The sequence below is a fragment of the Prionailurus bengalensis genome, chromosome D3 (genome assembly GCF_016509475.1).
Source record: "Prionailurus bengalensis isolate Pbe53 chromosome D3, Fcat_Pben_1.1_paternal_pri, whole genome shotgun sequence".
Lineage (NCBI taxonomy): Eukaryota > Metazoa > Chordata > Mammalia > Carnivora > Felidae > Prionailurus > Prionailurus bengalensis.
In genome coordinates, this window is record NC_057356.1 from 28,851,357 (window position 1) to 28,867,921 (window position 16,565).

At 48.8% G+C, this 16,565-nt stretch overlaps 1 protein-coding gene across 1 annotated transcript in view; it reads right to left on the reverse strand.

Annotated features, from left to right (window-relative positions):
* Nucleotides 1-1,409: 1,409 nt before the first annotated feature.
* The window catches only part of KLHL22 (kelch like family member 22), a 40,529-nt gene continuing 25,373 nt past the window's right edge, over nucleotides 1,410-16,565 (reverse strand). Inside the window, exons 5-7 of the mRNA XM_043558126.1 lie at nucleotides 12,593-12,785; nucleotides 5,475-5,708; nucleotides 1,410-2,369 (exon numbers count right to left, since the gene is read on the reverse strand). Of these exons, the coding sequence (XP_043414061.1) occupies nucleotides 2,004-2,369; nucleotides 5,475-5,708; nucleotides 12,593-12,785 (793 nt within the window). The 3' untranslated portion in view covers nucleotides 1,410-2,003. The remainder of the gene's footprint in view (nucleotides 2,370-5,474; nucleotides 5,709-12,592; nucleotides 12,786-16,565) is intronic.

The following is a 16,565-nucleotide window of genomic DNA, read 5'->3' on the forward strand; positions in this document are numbered from 1 at the left end:
TGAGACAGGAGGGGGGGGGGAGGGGGCAGGGCAGTGGTGGATAGCCATGAATGCCTCCACATGGGACAGTGGCGAGACTCCTTTCAGGGCTTGCGTCTACCCCATCCCATGCTCCACAGGGCCTCACAGATCCTCCTTTCCTCCCCTGAAGAGCAGAGGTCTCTTATAAAGCTGTGGCCGCACCTTGATGGCTCTGGGTAGGGGGATGGAACCAGCAAGCCTGGGGCACAGCAGAGGGGGGTAGGCATTTCTGGTTTCTCCTTCCCAGAAACTCTGGGGTCTGTAGGAACTGCCTCCCTGGCCTGCAACGTAGTGGCAGAGACAGGAAATACTGGGTTCCTACTGTGAGCCCCTCAAGGAGCAGGGGAGAGGACACTGAAGGATGTGGCCATCCTGTCCCATTAGAAGTGACCCATTAGGGTCAACACTAGGATTGCTACCCAAAGTGTAAGGGCATGAGATCATGTTGTGGTCAGGGATTGGGGGCATATTTGCACAGGGGTACCTGAGCCCCAAGAGACAGCTATGAAAATCATACATATGGTGTTGAGCAGCACAGCAATTCCCACTGGCCTCACCCCACACCCCAAAGTCTTTAGGGTACCTGGATCCTACCCTCTTCCTTCCATCAAGTAGCACACACTGCCTCTCTGCTCTCTTCCATCCACGACAGGGTGCCAGCTGCCTCAGGCTCTGGGCAAGGCACTGGGGTACAGAAAGAAGCCCCAGTTGTCCCCATGCTCTGCCCGGGAGACTTGGGAAGTCACAGATCACCAGCAGGGTGTTGCTGGCAGGGAGGCCTGCCATTGGGAGTTTGCAAGTACAGAAACTACAGCAGGAGGCAAGGATGTTCAGGTAGAAGCTCAGCTGTGGAGAAGCCAGGTTGGTGCTGGAAGCTCAGCCCATTCGCTGGTGGCCCAGAGAGGTTCCCATCCACTGTAGCAGCATGACCCTTGAGACGGTGTGCTAAGAACTCAGCTAGCTAGTGAACCTACAGGAAATGCAGCTCTCCCCTTCCTATCCTGGCCACACTCAGATCCAGCAAGCTGGGGGAAGCCTATCGTGACTGGGCTTCCCTCCCCAGGCATGGGGCAGTTTTCTCAATGTCAGGCTGGGCTTTACTTGGGGCCAAGAGATTGCTAATCGAGGTGGACCCAGGTTCAGAGAAGAGCACCTCACCAGAGAAGGTGCTCCAGCAGGCCAAGCGACCACTTGTCAGCAGACCAGGTAGGTTTCCAGGTTTCCCAGTAACAGCCTCACTAGCTGGGGGTGTACTGTGCTTCTCCCTCAGAGGGGGGCTCCTGGCTTCCCACTGCCACTCAGCAGCTCTGACCCTGGGAAGCCCGGTGGGGCAGGCTTGCACGGGCTATGAAAGGAGTGTGGCCATGGCCATAGAAAAACAATTCACACCTTTTGTAAGAGGATTTATTTCATTTGTCAACAACATAGGGTCAGAAAAGCCCAGCTGTAGGGGATCTTTTTTATTACTAGAACCAGTCTCGGGCAATTCTATGTATCTCTGTTCTCTCTCCAGGGAGCTTGTAATAGCTCAAACCCCCAGATGCCAGGCAGGCAACGGGCTCACTCCACCCCCTCCCTGCCCATGGAAGGGGGCGCAATATGCCCGGGCCCCCTCATCCGTGAGGCCAGTTCCCAGGTCCCTTTGGAGAAGGGTGCCTTCTCAGCCCAGTAGGGACTAGAACCAGGGACTGGGGAGGCCAAGACAGCTGGTGACGCCACACCCTGTCCGAGCGGAGGAGGAGTGGGCCCAGTCAACTCCTCCAGAGAACCAGAGCCCTCTGTAAGCATTCCCCAACGTAGGGTAGTTACAGCCACAGATCTGCAGAGCTCCCCAAATAACTGCTATGGGCCGGCAGGCAGGCTAGTGTGAAGGATAGGTGGCAGGAGCCAGCAAGCAGGCGGTGCCAGCAGGAAGGACCACTTGAGGACCTGCTGCCCTCAGAGCTCCTGCCACCTTCCCTCTGACACCAGGTGCCGGAGCCCTAGTCCTCACTCGAGTTGTCAAACTCCTCCCAGTCAGACACACTCATCACCTCGGAAGCAAAGTCCGGGTCGGCCTGGCTGCGGTCAGGGGTCCCACGAGGCGGCTCGAGGAGCAGGGAGCGGGGCAGAGTGAGCACACAGGCTGCCAGGCCCGAGATGGAGTTGTCCAGCTGCGGCCCCTCCTCCCAGCAGTCTTTCTCCACGTCATAGATGTGCACATAGCCTGTGCGGCTGCCACGGTTGTGCGAGCGGCCACCCAGCACGTAGATCCTGGTGTCCAGCACAGCGATGCCAGGCTCACCGTGTCCAGCTGGGAGCGGGCAGACGGACGACCACTGCCCAGACGTGCAGCTGTAGCAGGCCACCTGCAAAGCCAAGGTCAGAGTAAAGCTGGACACCTGCTGGGACAGAGCTGCCAGCCCGTCCTGGGCCAGCTGAGCAGGGCGGCACTCTCAGCCAGGCCCTGGATTCAGACCAAGGCTGAGGGATGCAGCCAGGCTATGTGTAAACCCGGCTCCCCTGGAGGAAGAGTTTGGGGCCAGCGTCAAAATGTCCTGTCCATGGACCAGGCTCTGCCCTGCCTCCGGGGCCCTCAGCCAGCCTGTGGCCCCAGGTGTGTGGGCATCTCCCAGTTGGCACACTGGCATGCTGTTCTTCTCCAAGGTCTTGGGTTCTCTCCCCTCCATAAGACTGAAACTGACTGAGGACAAGGACCCCAAGTAACTGCCCCACAAAGTACCCAACACAGAGGCAAGTGCAGATAAAATGTGGAAATAGTTAACTTGCTGACTAGAGATGACCATCAACGTTCTCATGTCTCCAAAATTACCCCAAACAGTAAACAAATACATGGGGAAATGTTCAACCTATTAATAATCCAAAAAATGTAAAATAGGAGTTAAATTTGTCCCTGACAACAGGCAGCCACTGGGGGAAGAAAAATCACAAGATCCAGTGCTGGCAAATGTGTAATGAAGCCATACTACTGCGCATTTGACACTCCACGACAGCTATTTGGCAATGTGTACTAAGAGCCACAAAAATCTTACTTTTTGACTTAATAATCACACTTGGTTCTCCAGCTGTGGTCGGCAGAAAAGTGACCCTCCAAAGATGTCCATGCCCTAAATCTCTAAAATCTGTGAGTGTTACTTTACATGGCAAAAGGGACTTTGCCAACGTGCTTAAGGGTTTGGATCTAGACCTGGGGAGGTTATCCTGGATATTGTGGGTGGACCCACCTAATTGCACAAGTCCTTGAAAGGAGAGGGGAGAAAGTCTAACAGGAGAGAAGTCAAAGGACAACCTGCCATTGCTGGCTGAGGATGAAGCAGTCCCATGCCAGGGAATGCAGAGGCCACCAGAAGCCAAGAAGGACCTTTAGCCGACAGCCAGAAAAGAAACAGGGAACTCAGTTCTACAAACGCGGGTAACTGAATTCTGATAACCTGAGTGAGCAAGGAGCAGATTCTTCCCAAGGGCCTCTATAAAGGACAGACACCCTGATGACACCTGGATTTTAGCCCAGTGAGACCGCATCAGACTTAGGACCTACAAACTGTAAGAATACACTTGCTTATGTTGATTTAAGTGATTAAGTTGGTGGTGATTTGTCATGGCAGCAATAGGAAACTAATCCACTATAGCCCAGGGGTTCTTACCACTCAAGACCTATTAAAACAGATTTGCTGAGGGGCACCTGAGTGGCTCAGTCAGTTAAGCATCTGACTTCGGCTCAGGTCATTATCTCACAGCTTGTGAGTTCGAGCCCTGCGTCGGGCTCTGTGCTAACGGCTCAGAGCCTGGAGCCTGCTTTGGATTCTGTGTCTCCCTCTCTCTCTTCCCCTCCCCGGCTTGCACTCTGTCTCTCTCCAAAAAAAAAATAAATAAATAAATAAACATTAAAAATAAATAAATAAGTAAATAAAACAGATTTGCTGAGCCCTGCCCCCAGAGTTTCCAATTCAGTGGGTCGGGCATGGGCCCGGCGTGGGTCCTGAGAACCTACATTGCTAACAAGTTCCCAGGTGATTGGATGCTGGTAGTCTGGGACCACGCTTTGAGAAGAATGGCTCTCACCTAAGGAAATAATCCAAAATACCTGAAAAGTTCTACAAAGCAAATATTACTTATGTTACTTGAAATAGTTAAAACTTGAACCAATCCAAATGATGCATCAACGTGACAGAATTCTGCAGAGCCACTGAGGTAGAAGAGGTGGCTATGGAGATCAAGAATTAAACTGGAAAACAGCCATAACAAACTTTAGCCAGAAGCAGAATGGAATGCTCTTTACCTACAATTAGGTGGAAACTATGCATGGGTTGGACTAAAAAATAGTGGCACTGAGCTGGATTATGGGTGCTTTTCCTCACCCTTATCCATTATTCAAACATTTTGCAAGGTGGTTATACTAATTTTATAATTAATGTTTTTAATAATAAAAACAAATGAAAGTATCCTGTACGATACTATAATGGTGGATACATGCCATTCTTCCAAACCCATAGAATGTACACCACCAAGAGTGAGCCCTAATGTAAACTTTGGACTTGGAGTAACAACACGTCACCGTAGGTTCACTGACTGTAACAAAGGTCTCACTCTGGTGGGGGATGTTGACAGTGAGGAGACCATGTGTGTGGGGGTGGGGGTATATGGGAAATCTCTGTACCTTCTGCTCAATTTTGCCAAGAATCTAAAACTGCTATAAAAAATAAAGTCTAGGGGCGCCAGGGCGGCTCAGTCGTTAAGTGTCTGACTGGCTCAGGTCATGATCTCACAGTTCGTGGGTTCAAGCCCCGCGTCGGGCTCTGTGCTCACAGCTTAGAGTCTGGAGCCCGCTTTGAGTTCTGTGTCTCCCTCTCTCTCTGCCCCTCCCCTGCTCAAACTCTGTCTCTCTCTCAAAAATAAGTAAACATAAAAAAAAAAAGTCTATTGGGCACCTGGGTGGTTTTAAGTGTCCGACTCTTGATCTCAGCTCAGGTATGATCTCACAGTTCATGAATTCGAGCCCTGAGTCTGGCTCTGCACTAATAGCACAGAGCCTGCTTGGGATTCTGTCTCTCCCTCTCACCACCCCTTCCCCACGTCCACTCTCTCTCTCAAAATACATAAACTTTAGTAAATAAAGTCTATTTTAAAAAAAGGCATACACATTACAATTAATTTTTCATCCATAACAATTAAAAGGGATAGGGGTGCCTGGGTGGCTTAGTTGGTTGGGCGGCCGACTTCGGCTCAGGTCATGATCTCGTGGTCCGTGAGTTCGAGCCCCGCGTCAGGCTCTGTGCTGACAGCTCAGAGCCTGGAGCCTGTTTCAGATTCTGTGTCTCCCTTTCTCTGACCCTCCCCCGTTCATGCTCTGTCTCTCTATCTCAAAAATAAACGTTAAAAAAAAAAATTAAAAATAAATAAATAAATAAAAGGGATGGGAATAATGTGTAGGTGGGCAGCCCAGCTCTGCTCACCTGATGCACGTCCCTCCTGTAGCCAGCATCATTGTTGCTGCCCCCAATCACGTACAGCTTGTCCAAGAGGGTGGCCATGCCGTGCCAGGCCCGCCGCACAGGTCCGTCCGCCAGGCTGTGCCAGGTGTTGCTGTCTGGGTCATAGCAGTGTGTCTCCTTTAGGTAGTCCTCCCCTCTGCGGCCGCAGGTAATGTACATCTTCCCCTCCAGAGAGGCGCCCGCGTGGGCATACACCTGCTCAGGGCCACCAAGAGAACCGGGACAGCGGGAAGGGGGCAAGAGGGCCATGAGGGAGGGCAACCAGGAGCCCTTGCCAAGGCCACTCATACCCCCAAAGCTGCCCCATGCCTCATGGCATCCCAACTTACACCTCACGTTCTGCAAGCATATTCCCTGATACAGTCCAAGTCATCCACCCCAACCTTACTCCAACAGGAGACAGTCTGTGGACCCAGAGGTAACTCTGAGTTTCTACAAGGTGGAGAATGGAATCTCTCTTTCCCTTGCCCCTAAAGGAGATGTCTGCATGGGGGGCCCAAAGCAATCAAAGCACAGCTTTCAGAGCCAGACACAGGAGAACAGATAGCACTTCTGGGACTGCCTGACCCATGCTCAGTGCCCTCCACCTCCCCCCACAACCCCACACCCCCTCTCCCAATGGCCAGCCAATCCTCCAGGACTGCTGACCCCACTTTCAAAATCTGTTCACAAATAATATATAATGACATGATGAGGAAAAAAGTGAGATGCAAAATCAACACCAAGAATAATGCCATTTTAGTGTGTGGAGGAGGAAAATACACCACCCTGCTTTTGATTTTGGTCTTCAGCCTTATGCATGCACCCTGGCAGAGGATCTCTTCCCTGCCCCACCAGCTAGACTCCTCACACTGGTCCCTACCACATCCTCCTCTCTCCTACCCACTCACTCCACCCACCCTGAGCAAGGCCCTTCATGCTGGGCCCATGGGCCCCAAGGCAGAGCACTGTGTGTTTTAGGGGTAGAGGAGCCCCATGGGGTGTGGAAGCTCCAGAGTTGTGTTACAGAGCCAGTAACTAACATTCAGGTTGTGTGGGGACACAGTAAAGGGCTGGAGAGGTGGACAGGGTGGAGAACAGGGGAGAGAGCACTGGGCAGGACATATACCAAGGGTCTGAGTCTTCTCCCATCAATGGTAGGGGCTGGGAGGTTTTGGTGCTTTTTTAAATTAAACTTTTCATTTTGAAGTGTAGATTCACATGTAGTTGTAAGAAATAATACAGACCATATGTACCCTTTACCCAGACTCCCCAGTAGTAAGAGCTAGTATAACTGTAGCACAATAAACACAACCAGGACACTTATGTTGACATAGTCAAGACACAGGACATTGCCACTTCCACTAGGATTTGCCAATTTGTAATCCTGTTACCGATTTGTAATCACACCTATGTCCCTCGCCCCGATTTCTGGTTGTTACCAATAAACCGATATAAATATTTGTGTACAAAATTTTCATTTCTCTGGAAAAATACCCAAGATATTGGAAGTCAACTTTTTAAAGACACTGTGAAGTTCTTTCCCAGTGTAGCTGTGCCATTTTACATTCCCACCAGCAATGTATGAGAAACCTAGCTTCTCAGCATCCTTGCCAGCACTGGGTGTTGCCATTTTTTAGTCCTTTTTTTTAGTTTCTCTGATAGGTGGTTTTCTCACTATGAATTTAATTTGAGCTTCCCTAATGGCTAATGATGTTGCAAATCTTCTCATGTGCTCGTTTGCCATCTGTACATCCCCTCTGTACTTTTGCTGAAGTCCATTTTATCAATTTTTCTTTTTATGGCTCATCCTTTGGGAAAGGTCAAGTCCAAGTCCTTGTTGCCTAGCCCTAGATCCCAAAGATTTTCTTCTACTTCTCTACTTTCCCCCAATAAATATAGCTCTATGTTTTACATATAAGCCCATAAGGCATTTGAGTTAATTTTTAGATAAAGTATGAGACTTGGGTTGATGTTCACTTTCTTTGCCTATGGATGTCCAACTATTCCAGCTTAATTTGTTGAAAGATTATCTTTCCTCCATTCAATTGCTTCTGCATCTTTGTCAAAATTCAGATGGGCATTTTGTGTGGGTCTACTGTGGGTTCTCCATTCTGTTCCACTATCTATGTGTCTATCCCTCTGCCAATATCATGGTTGTGACTACCATAACTATGTAGTTAAGTCTTGAAATCAGGCAGATTGATTCTTCCCACTTTATTCTTTTACACAATGGAGGTATTCTAGGTCCCATATATTGATATGGGAAGAACTGACATCTTTATTATTTGAGTCCTCCAATCCATGTACTTGGTATGTCTCCTCACTCATTTACATCTTCTTTTATAACTTTCATTAGTATTTTATAATTTTCAGCATATCAATCCTGTAAGTGTTAAATATATACCTATGTATTTCATTTTTTGGAGCAATTGTAAATAGTATTATCTTCATAATTTCAGTGTCCACATGTTTGTTGCTAGTACACAAAAATGCAATTGATTTTAAAAAATTTTTTAATCTTTATTTATTTTTGAGAGACAGAGAGAGAGAGAGAGAGAGACAGAGGGAGCGAGCGAGCATGAGCAGGGGAGGGGCAGAGAGAGGGGGAGACACAGAATCTGAAGCAGACTCCAGGCTCCGAGCTGTGAACACAGAGCCTGACACAGCGCTTGAACTCACGGACTGCGAGATCATGACCTGAGCCAAAGATGGATGCCTAACTGACTAAGCCACCCAGGCACTGTGCAATTGATTTTTTTATGCTTATATCTTATATGCTTTTATCTTATATCTTGCAATTTTACTGATCTCACTTATTAGTGCTAGGATTTTTTTTTTGTATATTCCTTTAGATTTTTGACAATTTATTGATTTGTAGGGTCAGTTTTCTTTCTTTCTTTTCAAGCTGCATGTGTTTATTTTCTTTTCTTGCCATGTTTCCCTGGCTAGACCCTCCAGAACTATGATGAATAAGAGTGGTGAGAACAGACATCCTTGCCCTGCTCCCCAACTTAAGAAAAAAGCATTCAATTCAGTCTGTCACCATTAAACACACTACTAGCAGTAGGATTTTTGTAGATGTTCTTCAGCAAGTCGAAGAAAAGCATCTCTATTCTAAGTTCCTGAGTTTAATCACGAATGGATGCAACATATTGTCAAATCCTTTTTCTGCTTTGACTGACATGTGATTTTTTAGCATGGTCAAGTATGTGCTGATTAAATTTCAAATACGGAACTAGCCTACCATCTCTGTAATCAGTTCCATTTTGTCATGTATTTATTGAAGGGGGTTAATTCTATTAGCTAACATTCAGTGAAGGATATTATATGTATATGAGAGATATACATATGAGAGATTTGAGAGATTTGTCTTTTTTTGGTACCATCTTTGTCTGGTTTTGCTATCAATATTAACCCCGTAACATAAATTGGGAAGTATTCCCTCCTTTTCCATTTTCTAGAAAAAAAAATTCATGCAGATTTGGTATTAGCTTTTCTTTCAATGTTTAGAATTCCACAATACTACTAGGCCTGGACATTTCTTTCTGCGAAGTTTAATTTTCTTACCAGGTATAGGGCTATTCAAGTTACCTATTTACTTTTGAGTCAGTTGTGTTAGGTTGTATTTTGGGGGAATTAGTCCATTTCATCTGTAATCAAGTTTACATGTGTAGAGTTGTTTATAGTATCATCCCCCTTATCATCCTTTTGAAGTTTGCAGAGGTTGTAATTATGTCCCATTTTATTCTTGATATTTTAAATTGTGTCTTCTCTTTCTTCTTTCTCAAACTTACTAGAGGTTTGTCAATTTTGTTGATCTTGTTAATAAGATGCCAGTTGTTTGTTTTGTTGATTTTCTCTACGATTTTACTGCTTTTAACTTCTAATTTCTGCTCTTTGATATTTCTTTTCTTCTGCTTGGTTTGGCTTTATTTTGCTCCCCCCCCCCAAATTCTTAAGATAGGAGTTTGTATAAATGATTTCAGATTTACTTCTTCTCTAACATATGCTTTCAGTGCCACAAATTCCCCTCTCAGCACAGCTTTAGCTGGATGCCACAAATTTTGACATGCTGCCTTTCCATTTTCATTCACTTCAAGGTATTTTTATTATTTCCCTCTGACCCATGGATTATTTAGAAGTGTGTTGTTCAGTTTCCAATGATTTGGAGATTTCTGTTGGTGATTGCTAGTTTGAGTCTATTTGAGTAGGAGAACACACTGTAGGATTTCAATTTTTATACATTCATTGAAGTTTGCTTCCCATCGGTGTTACCAGCTGTCAGCGTCTTTACTTACAAGTCTGAGATATATGAGGCAAAAAGAAAACCCAGGGAACACATTAGTGTGTGGTGTTGTCCTCAGTTCTTGAGATCCCTAGCTGAACTGCCTTCTTTCAACCATTCCGAGTCTTAAGTTTATGTATAATGCCAAGAGTTTTGAGTTGTACTTAGCACAGAGGAATCAAGAAGAATGTATCTACTCTATCTTCCTAGAGGTGTGAATTCTCTTGGAGGGGTTTTTTAAGTGAGTAGAGATCCCTGCAGAGATCCCCTTTTTCTCCTCTGGAACACAGGAAGGCAACACTCTGCCTGCTGCTGGGGCAGAGAGTTCATGGTCTGTTGGGGGGATGTCAGCAACCAGTTCTTAATGATGCCATGTTGGTGGGACTCAGCATTATGAGGGTCCCTAAGAAACAGGTGAGAGGACATGACAAATGGATGGGGCTGTGTGACAGCTTTTTCCTCTCTGCCATTTGCTATGTCTGAATGTGGGTTCTGAGTTGGCAATGTGGACTGCATAGATGCCTTCTCTGGGACCTGTGGGCCCCCTTTGCTCACAGGAGAAAATCCCCTGTTCTCTGGCAGGCTTCTCGTCTACCTCCTTGGCTGCCCCTCCACAACCTTCTCTTCATCCCTGCTCCTCTGAGCTCATCACAGTTGTTCATGTGCACACCATCATGTCCTGACAAACCCTCCACATTTCTATTTCCCCTGAGCTCACTTTTAATGCCAAACTGACATTTCCAATTGCAATATTTATCATGTCCTAGATGAAACCTTTCCTTTTCTTTTTCATTCCCAAACTCATTTGTCTTCTTGGTCAGCGGCCTGGTCATCAGCACAGGTGCTCAAACCTGGCACCTGGGCATCTTCCATGATCTATCCCTTCATTCTCTAACATCTGATCCATCAGCAAGTCTGGTCAGTTTACTTCCAAACTACACCTCGAACCTGCCCATCTCCCTCCTTCCCCATAGCCTCCACCCTAGCACAAGCCACAATGGCCCCTACCTGGACCACCTGATGGCTCAGGAGCTGCTCCCCTCTACCCTCATCTCTTCACAATCCCTCCTCATGCCAACCCTCCTTATTCAGAACTGGGAAGTCCCCCTCCTGGCCTGGGAGCTTCTTTTCCCTCTCCCAACAGCTGCTTCCTTTAGACCCTGGTCTAATCAACATCTTGCTTGGGCCTTCCCCAAACAGTCTTTTCGGGTTAGTCCTGCCTCTCTGAGCAATGCTGAGCTCAACTCTCTCAATTTCCTTCAACACACTTAGCACAATAGACAGTTACTTTAATGATTTGTTTAGAGGTTAAAAGCAGTCTCTCTTAACATGGGCTGTGAGCGCCATGACCTGTGTGTGTGCGCGCGTGCGAAATCCTTTCTCATTTTTTATCACCACTGGATCCCCAGAACACGGTATATGGTAGGTGCTTAATAAAAAGTAGCTGAAATGAACAAACAGTACGAAGGAAGGAAGGAAGGAAGGAAGGAAGGAAGGAAGGAAGGAACACTGACATTCTGGGGAGAAGCAGGTTGAAGATCGAGGCTGCCCCTCTGTGGCCACATCGGAGAACTACAGCTTCACCAGGCAGCCCCAGACAAAGAACCCCTGGAGCCCCCCATTCCCACTCACTCCTTTCCAGAACAGAATTCAGGTGTCCATCAGGTCTCAATGACCCCCTGATCTTTCCCATACAAAATCTTTTCCTTTTTCCAGAATGAGGGTAGTGAGTACCCCACCAAAGGGGGCTTCCTTCCCCAAAGCTGAAGAGCAAGGAGCAGGCTAGCTTCCTACCTGGGAGAACTACAGTGGGAGACCCCAGTCTCAGAGGCCTCATGGGCCCTGGAAAAGAGCTGGGCCCATCAGGAAGACCCTCAGCCCCCTGAGGTCAAAATCTACACCCCTGAGGGAATTGGGAGAGAGGTGAGAGATAAAGAGGGGAGGTTTGGAAAGAGGTTCAGAAAGGCAGGAGCTCTTATGGCAGAGCCTGGGAAATAGCCCCATGTGTGTCCCCACACCATCCTCTGCCACTAGAGGGCTCAGAGATGCCCAAAGGTAGCCTGGGCCATAGAAGGTGCTCCCCGAATTATAATGCCAATACGGGAAGGGTGCCTACCCTGCTCTGAGGTAGGACCCAAAACATGGGACCTGGATCACTGAGGCCTCTTCCTTGCCCTAGGATCTTGTGCCTGGTTTTACAGCCAGGGTCCTAATATCCCAAGTCCATAAGATAAGACAGGCACATCCCTAAAGCACCACCTTTGCACAATGACCATATTTTAAACATCTTCAAATCGGATCCAAAGTACTATGCAGGATGCATATGATTTTAAAAAACAAATGAATAAATATGAAATACGACTTCTAAACTGGTTTTCTGGCTTTTCAAAGGCCCCACCCTCCAGGAAGCCTGTGTAAGTCTGAGGCTCCTGAGACCTCCTCTATGGTAGTGTCCCTCCTGTTTAACATTGTTGGACACGTCCCAGCTCAGCCCCACTGCCCTGAAGGACAGACAAGGGGAAGGCTTCTGTCTGCATTTGAACTGCAGGGTTAAAGCAGCTTCCTGGGACAAGGTGGCGAGACCCTTGATGGGCGAGATAGGGGTGAAATTCTGGGGAATGGAGTCTGATGCGTGCTTCGGGAGGATCTCCCCAGGGGGTGGCTGAACCTCAGGGGTCCCCCGTCCAATCACAGTGCAGAGTCTTTGGAGGTACCCACTGGGCCTAGTTCCCTGGCCTGGCCACACATTCACTCTGCACACCGTCTAAGGAAAGCAGACAGGAGAAGGCCCCACTTGGAGGGGCTTCCTTACCTCCCTCTTGAGCGGAGCCACGTAAGCCCAGGAGTTGGTGGTGGGATCATAACGCTCCACAGCATTCAGATCGTTATGGTAGTCGCGACCCGCCACCGCATAGATGTACCTGCCCACAACACACACACACAGGTCGGCGTGTTCCTGCTGCAGGGACTGGATCTGGAACCAGCGGTTGTGCCTTGGGTCATACCTTTTGAGGGAACATGAAGGCAGTGCATCATTGATAGGCCAGAAAGCCTGCCCAGCAGGCCCACACCTCCTGCTCCATCACTGTACCCCAGCTGCCCTCACACCAGCACAGGCCTACCCACAGCCACACCAGCAGGCTGCTACATGCCTGAACACGGATATGTCCCCAGCATGGAGCCTGGAAAGCATGACCAGGAACTCGGGTTTCTGCCCATGATGCCATCATATTCTAGGGGTGACCTCATGGGGGGTTTCTAGCCCACCTATCTGTCCACCCCAGGCTGCCCCATCTCACCTATCCAGATCCATGGTCTCCACAGTCCCATCCCCATTGAAGAATGCCCATCCCTGGACAGGCACAACAGCCTCCCAGCCTATGGCCAATGCCAACACTCCCTCCAGAGTCGTCTGCCAGCATCCTGTCACAGACCACACCTCCATCACTTCAGGTACCTCTCCTAAGCTGTCCTGTTGCCAGCTGGTGGAACGAGAGCCATCTCCCACATCTCCTTCTTTCTCCATCAACCTTTTTTTTAAAGGTTTATTTATCATGAGAGAGCAAGAGAAAGCACAAATGGGGGAGGAGTAGAAAGAGAGGGAGAGAGAGAGAGAGTGAGATTGGGCGGGGAGGGGGGGCGGGAATCTCAAGCAGGCTCCACACCGTCAGTGCAGAGTCCAATGTGGGACTCATAAACCACGAGATCATGACCTGGGCCAAGTCTGATGCTTAACCAACTAAGCCACACAGGCACCTCAGGGATATGACTTTTTTTTTTTAATTTTTTTCTCAACGTTTATTTATTTTTGGGACAGAGAGAGACAGAGCATGAACAGGGGAGGGGCAGAGAGAGGGAGACACAGAATGGGAAACAGGCTCCAGGCTCCGAGCCATCAGCCCAGAGCCTGACGCGGGGCTCGAACTCCCGGACCGCGAGATCGTGACCTGGCTGAAGTCGGACGCTTAACCGACTGCGCCACCCAGGCGCCCCAGGGATATGATTTTTTAAAAGGCTGATGGAGAGGGGTGCCTGGATGGCTCAGTCGATTAAGTGTCTGACTTCAGCTCAAATCATGGAGATCAAGCTCCGCACTGGGCTCTCTGCTGTCACCACAGAGCCTGCTTTGGATCCTCTGTACCCCTCTCTGCCCATCCCCCACTCTCTCTCTCAAAAATAAACATTTTTTTAAAAAGTCGTATCCCCAAGCAACTTCATTCTGAGCTGCTTTGTGTGGCTGCCCCCCTCCCATAGCCCCCCTGAGGTCGTGCTGCCCCTCATTTGCCTTTGAGGGGCCTCACATGCCCAACCCACAGGATCTCAATCACCCCAGGAGACAAGCTATCACCCCTCACTTCCTCCTCCTGCATGTCAGACCCACACTGCAAAGGCCTCCTAACCATCTCCAGCTGGCTGCTCACCGGTCCTGAACGGAACCCCACGCTCCCTCTGCCCACCCATCCTACCCTCAGCAGCAAAGCCCCCACTCACACCAAAATCCTCACTAGCCTAGCAGCTGAGGAGGCCCTTACAGCCCAGTCCACACCAACCTTGCCAGCACTCAGCCCTGCCGCACTCCATGCCCCAGGCCTGGCACTCCGTGGGGCACACAGGCGAGTATGCTACTTGGGTCAATACAGACAATTACAGAACCTTGAGGGACCAGGACCCTGAGAGCCCAAGGGCCAAGCCCACTCTTCCCCTGACCTGCATCTGGCCCCTTCCCTTGGACATCCACTGAGGCACCAGCATCTTGAGTGCCTGCTTCTGAAGCCTCCTTGCTCAATAGCTCATGCATAATTACAGCCGCTTTCAGGTAAGTGGTTATTTCTCCATAGAAAGACCAACCCCAAGAAGACAAGCTGAACTTCAACTGGCTCATTAGAGAGTGAGCAAAGTTTGCTTTGGTCTGGGTCTGTGCCGCACACTGGTTGGTGAAGAGACAAGTTTCATCCAGATGCGCTAGGCAGCTGCTTCTTCCTGCCTGCACCTTTTGGCCAGCTCTTCCCTGCCAGACAGGAATGACAGGAAACAAGGTGCTCAGGGGTTGGGGCCAACAGGAGAGAAAGAACACGCATGTGGGTCACACAGACCCAGGATGGACAGCTGGTCTGCCCCATCCAGCTGGGTGTGTCTAGGCATTGATTTCCCTCCCTTGACATTCACTCAGTTTCCACACCTGGCCAACAGGAGGATGCCACCTGCCTCCAAAAGCTATCGTGAGGGCTTAGAAAGGGACTTCGTTAAGACTGCCTCAAGTCTGTATTCCTAGACTTCGCTGTAACTCAGGGCTCAGTGAATTGAACAAAGATTACCATAGGTGAAATCATTCAGTCACTCTGCAAATATTCACCGGCGACCCAACATGGATCAGGCACGGTGCTCAGTGCTGCGAATCCAGAGGCAAACTCCAGACCAGGACCCTTCTTTCCATTGTAGATGGGAAGCAGGCTAAAGAGAACACGTAAGCAAGCACTCCATATAATGACAAACGCCACAAAGGACAAGAACAGAGGTAGAGAGAGGATGATCTACTCAGAGATCATAATCTATTGGGCAGAGGGGGCCGGGAGGTCAGAGCTCTCTCATGGGGACCAGGAAGGGCCTCCCAAGGAGGTGGCGGTTAAGAACTCAATGACAAGAGGCCCAGCCAGTTGAAGGTCCAGCTGGGGACCGGAGCCCAAGCCAGTCCAGGGCTCGGCACTCGTGAGGCCCTGCCAACTGACTGGGATGGCGCTTCCCACTGCCTTTCCTGTGTACAACACTCATTCATGTACATGTTCCCCCAACCCCGTTTCTAGTTAAGTGCAAGTCGGCATCATCCACCAGAATGAGACAAGCAAGACCCACCCGATGCTTCCGCTTGCTTCCTTCCGGCCCTCACAGCTTCCTCAGATGCATTCATTTGGATTTGCAGTTTCAGATTTAACACACGCACGTGTGCGTGCGTGCGTGTGCGTGCGCACACACACACACACGCAATACATACACACACCATACATCAGTAATTTAGACACAATCACAATTGCACTCATTTCTTATCTCCCCACTGTGTCCTGTATTCCACATTTCTTTCTTGATTTTCTACTTTGTCAGAATAAGTTCTCAAGTAATATTTTTTTCTAATAAAAACTAGCTACAGAAGGATATAAACAGTTCTAGTCACTTTAAGGCAGAATTTAGATCACCCTACTGCAAACTCGGAAGCTCAAGTGGATACAAAACGCTCTGGAGTCCTTGTTAAATTGAGCAGACCGTTTTTCTTCTGTATTTCCACAACTTAAGCATTCCCATGGCTATTTTTTTTTTAATGTTTATTTACTTCTGAGAGAAAGCATGTGCAAGAGCAGGGAGGGGCAGAGAGAAAGGGGAACAGAGGATCCGAAGTGGGCTCTATGTTGACAGCAGTGAGCCCAATGAAGGGCTCAAAACTTACAAACTGTGAGATCGTGACCTGAGCTGAAGTCGGACACTCAATCGACTGCCCAACCCAGGTGCCCCAACATTCCCATGACTTTTTTTTTTAATGTTTATTTATTCTTTGAGAGAGAGAGAGAGAGAGAGAGAGAGAGAGCACGAGCATGAGCAGGGGAGGGGCAGAGAGAGGGAGACACAGAATCTGAAGCTGCTCCAGGCTCTGAGCTGTCAGCACAGAGACTGATGCGGGGCTCAAACTCACAAACCGTGAGATCATGACCTGAGCCGAAGTCAGATGCTTAACCAACTGAGCCACCCAGGCGCTCCAACATTCCTATGACTATTAATGAAGTCCATTACAATCAAAG